This window comes from Hirundo rustica, chromosome 17 (assembly GCF_015227805.2).
Source record: "Hirundo rustica isolate bHirRus1 chromosome 17, bHirRus1.pri.v3, whole genome shotgun sequence".
Taxonomy (NCBI): domain Eukaryota; kingdom Metazoa; phylum Chordata; class Aves; order Passeriformes; family Hirundinidae; genus Hirundo; species Hirundo rustica.
In genome coordinates, this window is record NC_053466.1 from 10,070,501 (window position 1) to 10,076,500 (window position 6,000).

Below are 6,000 nucleotides of genomic sequence, written 5' to 3' on the forward strand. Positions count from 1 at the left end.
CTGTAACGTGTTGCTTTGCAGATGGCACTGAGCAGGGTGTATGAAGTCAGCCATGCTGCGCAGAAGGGCCTGTGCTGACGTGTATGGGAATTTAACAAAAGAGAAAACCATAGCAACGCCGGCACTCCTTCTGGCGAGGCTTGTGGAGCCCTGCAGGGCTACCAGGCCCTCGGCTCACGTGGGGCCTGCTGGCAGGGCTGTTCCTGCCAGCTCCAGCAGCACGGCCAGCAAGAGCTAAATACAGACTGCACCTACAGACACAGGTCCCTGGAAGCCGTCTTAGCTTGGCAGTGCAAAGCCATTGGAACGCAATTAGTGGTGTCCAGTCTCTTTGTCCAGCTGCGTGAGTGCTCAGGGGTGACGCCACCAGAGCGCTCAGACTTGTCTCTTTTGGAGCCTGAGTGTCCTCTGCTCATCTGTGCCTTCGTAGGTTGTTGCCTCCCCACCCCTGACCCAGCCCCAAAGCCCCTGCAGTGACAGTCCCCATGCTGTGCCCTCCGCAGGGACCGCGAGCGGGAGCACAAATACAGCTCCAGCGAGAAGGAGCCGCACCGGGAGCGGCAGCGGCGGCGCCGCTCCTATTCCCCCCTGAGGAAACGCCGGAGAGACTCTCCCAGCCACCTCGAAGCTCGGCGCATCACAAGGCAAGGGGATGCTGTCCCATCCTTTGGAGACAGGCTCAGCTGGCACTTCCCGGGGGCATGAGGGCTGTCCTTGGGTCCCAGCCCTTGCCAGAGGAGGTTTCTCCAGGAGACCGGTTTCCCTGAGCCTGATCAGCAGGCCCTTCCACCCCTCCCCTAGAGCTTGGGGATTTCCAGCTGGAGGCAGAGGGAGGATGGAGAGGGTCTCAATTTACAGTAGCTGAAGGAAAAAAAGATTAAGTCAGAGCAAGGACTCAGGTGCCAGGAGCATTCCCTCACAGGCTTTTTATTTCACCCTGCCCTGTGGTAGATGTCCCACACTGGAGAGAGTCAACTATTGACTCTAACCTTCATGCAGAGGGCTCTTTGGGACAACATCAAGTAGAGCCCAGCAGACTGAGTGACGGGGACATTCCCCAGGGCTGTGGGGGTGGGTGCTTTGAATCCCAAGACCCGTCTGCTACCTGATCCCTTTCTCCTTTTAAATGAACACAGTCTCATTTTTGGGAGTGTTGTGCAGAGTAAAAAGAGCTTTTTGGAGAGTTTGGCAGTTAGGCTGTCCTTGTGTCGCTGGTAACCCACATCTCTGTGTCCCCACAGTGCCCGCAAACGCCCGATCCCCTACTACCGTCCCAGCCCATCCTCGTCCAGCAGCGCCGGCAGCTATTCCTCCTGGTACAGCAGCTCCAGCCGCTCCCCGAGCCGCAGCCGGAGCTACTCCAGCTACCGGACGAGCCGGAGCCGGAGCCGAAGCTGGAGCAGCAGCCGGAGCTCGGGCCCCAGGAGCAGCCGCAGCAGGAGCAGGAGCTATGACTCAGGAGCCAGCTCCGACAGCCTGCGTCGTTAGGGAGTGCCGCTGCTGGCTGACACCGGGTGCCGGCGTCACCGCCACATTCCTGGCGTTCTCCGCTTCCTTCCCACCTACCTGGCCATCGATAGCAATCATCCCCGATACTGCCACGGTGGCGTTGCCGGGTCCCCACTTCGGAGTAAGAGAATGGTGCAGCCCCTCCGCCCCAGTGTGGGGTGGGTGGATCAGTCCCAGCTCCCCTGGCCAGGCTGGAAGAAGGGTCGGTGCTTTATAGAGGATTTGTCACGACAGACCTGCTCCATCCTCCCCGATGTTCCCACCTCCCCGTTGCTACTGCTCTCCAAAGCACTACCAGTGGGTCCAAAGGAAAGAATTCTGCTCCTTGCTCTTCTGACAAACCAGGAACCAACAAATTAACTTCTGTTGGAGAGACAGACCAGCTGGGGAGCAGTTTGCTGAAAAGCTTCGGTGATGGGGAGGGATGGCTGTTCCCACCAAGGCAAATATCAGGTCCTTCGGGTCCCTCCTCCAGGGCTGCTGCCCACTCTGCAGAGAAAGTAATTTTTTTGCCAGTCAGCCAGTCCCTGCTATAAATAGAAGGTTAGAAATCCTTCCTGACATAATTCCTGGGGAAAAAAAAAAAAAAGGCTGCTTGCTCTTTCTCCTGCCCTTTCCTACTAGGTAGCAGCACCTTTTGCAGGGTTGTTTTATCCCCCCAGCGCTGAACTGCTTGCAAACCACCTGCTGAGGTCTGAAGCAGACCTGGGGCTGGTGAGGTACAAGGCAGAGGGGAGCTGGTGCCGTGCTGTGCTCCAAGGGCCAGGCCATGTGTGGGAGACAGGGGCCAAGGGCTTCCCTTCTCGGAGGAAGCCTTGGACAGTTTGGGTTTAGGTTCTTCTTCAGGGAGCGGTGCCCTCAGAGTGCGTTGCCAGTGGGACCAAAGGGAGATGCAGAGATAGCAGTTGTGGGGTGCAGCCAGAACACACAAGGTTAAAAGGGCATTGCAAGAGCCAGGGCGCCCCAATTCCCCCTCCCCAAAACACACAGCAATTTCAAGCAGGATTCCAGGCAATCATTCCTCCCTGAGCCCCTCTGCTGCCCTGGGGCAGGATCAGCAGCACAGTTGCAGGGCCGGTGCCAGGCTGCAGCAGGATGCACTGGTGCCCCAGTTTGTTTCTGGGAGGCCAGAGCAGTGTAGGGGGACGGGAAGGGCCCCCCACTAATTGCTTGTTTTTCCAGGGAGCCACAGGCTGGGCCCTGGGGTTTTGTCTCCCTGCCAGCCCAGCTGCCTGCGCAATTACTGTGTTTTGCCGGGTAACAAAGGCTTCTCCCAGCACAGGCTGGGCTGGTGCTGAGGAGTTTATTTCTCTTACAACACCTGGGTGCTTAGAGACGCTAATTTGGGCTTAAGACTTCCCTCCCTCCCTTTTTCCATCCCCTCCCCTTCCATCCTGCACGATTATTAACGAGTTCGGGCTTAATGAGTCAAGGAGGTGTGTGTTGTTTAAGTGTTACAGAGAAGGGCTGAGTGGAGCCACCATCTGCAGGAGAGGGGGTAGAAAGGAATGCAACCCACCCCCCACCCCCCATCTACAGAATTACCTACAGGCCCCTGGCAGCTGGAAAAGGAACAAAGCAGCAAAGGGAGGAAGGCTGAGTGCCATGAGCTGCTGTGTTGCAACTGATGATCGCATCAGCAAGCCTATAAATCTGTTATCTGCCAGAAAGTACAGCAGCGCAGGCAGGGATTCCATCTGGGTGGTACAAGAGGAAGTTTTATGTCAGGGACTTCTTTCCCAGTATCTTTCCTGGTGCTGGACCGCCTTGTCCTGTGCCTTCAATGGCCAAAGCTCCCCTTTTTCCCAGACCCTCATCCCCTGCCTTCCTTGCTGCAGGCAACATGAGGATGAGGGGGCTGAGGCAGAGAGCTGGGCACTGGTATGGCTGGTGGCTTCGTGGGGATGTGTTCATCTTCTGGAAAGACCCTTTCTAGGATACGGAGAGAAGAGCTCCTGCTAGGGCTGAGCGAATACTCCAGGGCTGTGGTTGAGGGTTGAAAGACAGGATGCCACTGCCATCCCTCCTGTGCTGGCCCCAACAGCGGCCCCTTGGCCACCTTCTGCAGCAGACTCCCTCTCAAAAGGGCTGAAAACCTCATGCTTCTTCCCCAAAGAGTCTCTCCCAGTTTGATGCTGAAATGCCCCATCCTTCTTGCTCCCTGGGAAGATCCAAAGGCAGTGATGGGAACCCAGACCCTCCCAGCTCTACCAGTGCCCAGGAGCAGCCTCCTGCCCCTTGGCACCCCGTAATACACACGCGGAGCTGTAGCAAGGAAGCAGCGAGCCCAACGGTCCAAAATGAGGAAAGAAAAGAAGAGGGACTTTGTGCAACTAGTGTAAATACCAAACTCACACTGACTGGAGTCCTCGTGGCTGGGGACAGATGATGGAAGCACCACACCAGGCTTAGCAGCATCCACCCTCTGTGGGTCAGAAGATGACCCTGAGGGTTGTGTGGGGCTGAGGACAGCTCCTGCACTCGTCCAGCTGATCCCTGCTTCAAGGACTGCCCCTGCCTGTACAGTCCGTGGCAGCTAAACGCTCCTGGGGTTTCCCAAGCAGACTTGCATTGGAGTAAACCTCTTTAAATTATTTATTTATTTAATTTATTATTATTATTCTATTTTTAATTGTATGTCAGAATGGACCAGTATTTATTTATTCTATTTTTTTTTTTTCCCCCTAACGTTAAGTTATTTTCGGATCTGTTTGTTTGTTCAAATGTATCCATGCCGCCGGTCTCGTGTGAGGGTTTACAGCTCTGGCCCCTCTCGGTGAGGTGGCCGGAGGAGTGACACTCACTCCTGCTGCCACCGTGTCCCTCTGCGCTCTCCGGGGCAGGGCGGAGAGCGCGGCACGGACAAAGGGACGCAGGGCAGAGCTGCGCCTTTTCATGTCGGAATCTCGGGTTGTTGGGAAGGATGAAGCCAGAAAGCCCTATAAATATGATTGCCTCTATTCTGAGAATGTGAAACCTGTAACTGAGATAGAATTGAAAGTAAGTTTTGATGTTTGAGATGTATTAGATACTGGATCTCTGGGAAAACAGTTATGTGACCATCTGAAAGTTACCTGCAGCCAGACCCAGAGGTCAAATGGAATGTTCTGTCTCACCCCTCAATGTATGGTTCATCCCACACCTGTACCCCTCCCCTGAAGTATCAGGTATCTGTAACCCCATTGGCCCAAGTCCTGTTCCAGCCCACCTTGAAGACCCCTGATAAGGGGTCCCAGGGGGGCTGGACGGTCTCTTTCTGCTTGCACCCTTCCCCGAGGACTTTCCTCTCTTGGAATTTCCTCTCCCTACTTCTCCCTTCCCCCACCTTCCTAGGCCTTGCCACGAGCTGCAGCCTGGCAGCTCCGAGCAAGGCCTCACATCCCTTACAATAAACCTCATCTTCTAAAACCTAACTTCAGAGATCTCTCGTCTACATTCATCTACACCGTCCTAGAGTCCTCAGCAGCAGGAGGAAGCTATTTCTACAATTGGCGCCCAACGTGGAAAACGCCGGACCCAGCCTTTCAAGCTGTGAGAGACTTCCCCATGGACGGTAAATTACCACTTGTATGCTAATCGGTGTCGTGAGCACAGTATATCGCTGCAGGGCAGCGTGAGGCTGGAGCTCTTTAAAGTTGCCGAAGACAAAACCTTGAGCACGAGGATCGTTACTAAGTAGCGAACACTCGGAGCTCTGAGGAGGTTTTGTCTGGCGTCCCTCGAGCACAGACGGCTGCTGCTGAGCGGCGGCCACTGGGGCTCACGGAGGGAGTTTTGCCGTGGTACGTTGCCACGTGCGTTGAGCGCGTGTGGGCACTGCTTTGCGCTGCCCGCACTGAAGCGCCGAGGGGAGGTTGGAGTCCCTGAGCACGGAGGAGCTGTTCCTGAGCAGCGCCTGGAGCCGTGGCTTTGAACGGGACCCCGCGCAGCGTCCTGAGAGCCGACTGGAGTGTCTGGCCAACCCCCACGTCGGATCTCGAGTGAGGACCTGCTTCTGCGACATCGAGGTGAGCTACACTGGTGTAAAAATGGGGCACTGCCATTCTACCCTTGATAGAGATCTCTATAAGAAACTTAAGTATCTTTTACGCTGCAATCACAGTACTTTACATAAGCAAGAGCTGAAAGACCTTTTAGAATGGACTCTAGTTAACTTTCCCAATGCTGACCGTTCAGCCGTCTTTACCAGAGACTTTTGGGACTCAGTTGGAAATAGACTCTTTAATGATATTTCACGAAGGAATTTCACTGTTGTTGAGCTCCTTCCAGCTTCTAGGGCTCTCGCTGAGCTCTTCGCTACAAAAAATGCCACTACAGCCGCGGCACCTGGTCACCCCGCTCCCGTAGTTCCCCTCCGCGTGGCCGCCGATCTGCAGCGGAGCCCGCCCCCCTCCCCCCCCTCGCCGCGCCACGTGGTTTCGGTTTCCGCGGCCCCGCCGAGCGCCGCGGCCCCATCCCCCACCCTCGTGGCCGCGGCACCCGTTCCCTCGG

At 55.8% G+C, this 6,000-nt stretch overlaps 1 protein-coding gene across 4 annotated transcripts in view; it reads left to right on the top strand.

The window, feature by feature from the left end:
- The window catches only part of SRRM4 (serine/arginine repetitive matrix 4), a 45,600-nt gene extending 39,803 nt beyond the window's left edge, over positions 1–5,797 (top strand). For 3 of the 4 annotated variants that reach the window (XM_040081053.2, XM_040081054.2, XM_040081055.2), the window contains 2 exons: positions 504–644; positions 1,242–5,797. In XM_040081053.2, coding sequence (XP_039936987.1) covers positions 504–644; positions 1,242–1,488 — 388 coding nt within the window. In that variant the 3' untranslated portion in view covers positions 1,489–5,797. The remainder of the gene's footprint in view (positions 1–503; positions 645–1,241) is intronic. The other variant, XR_009208387.1, reaches the window with a different exon arrangement.
- Positions 5,798–6,000: the final 203 nt, after the last annotated feature.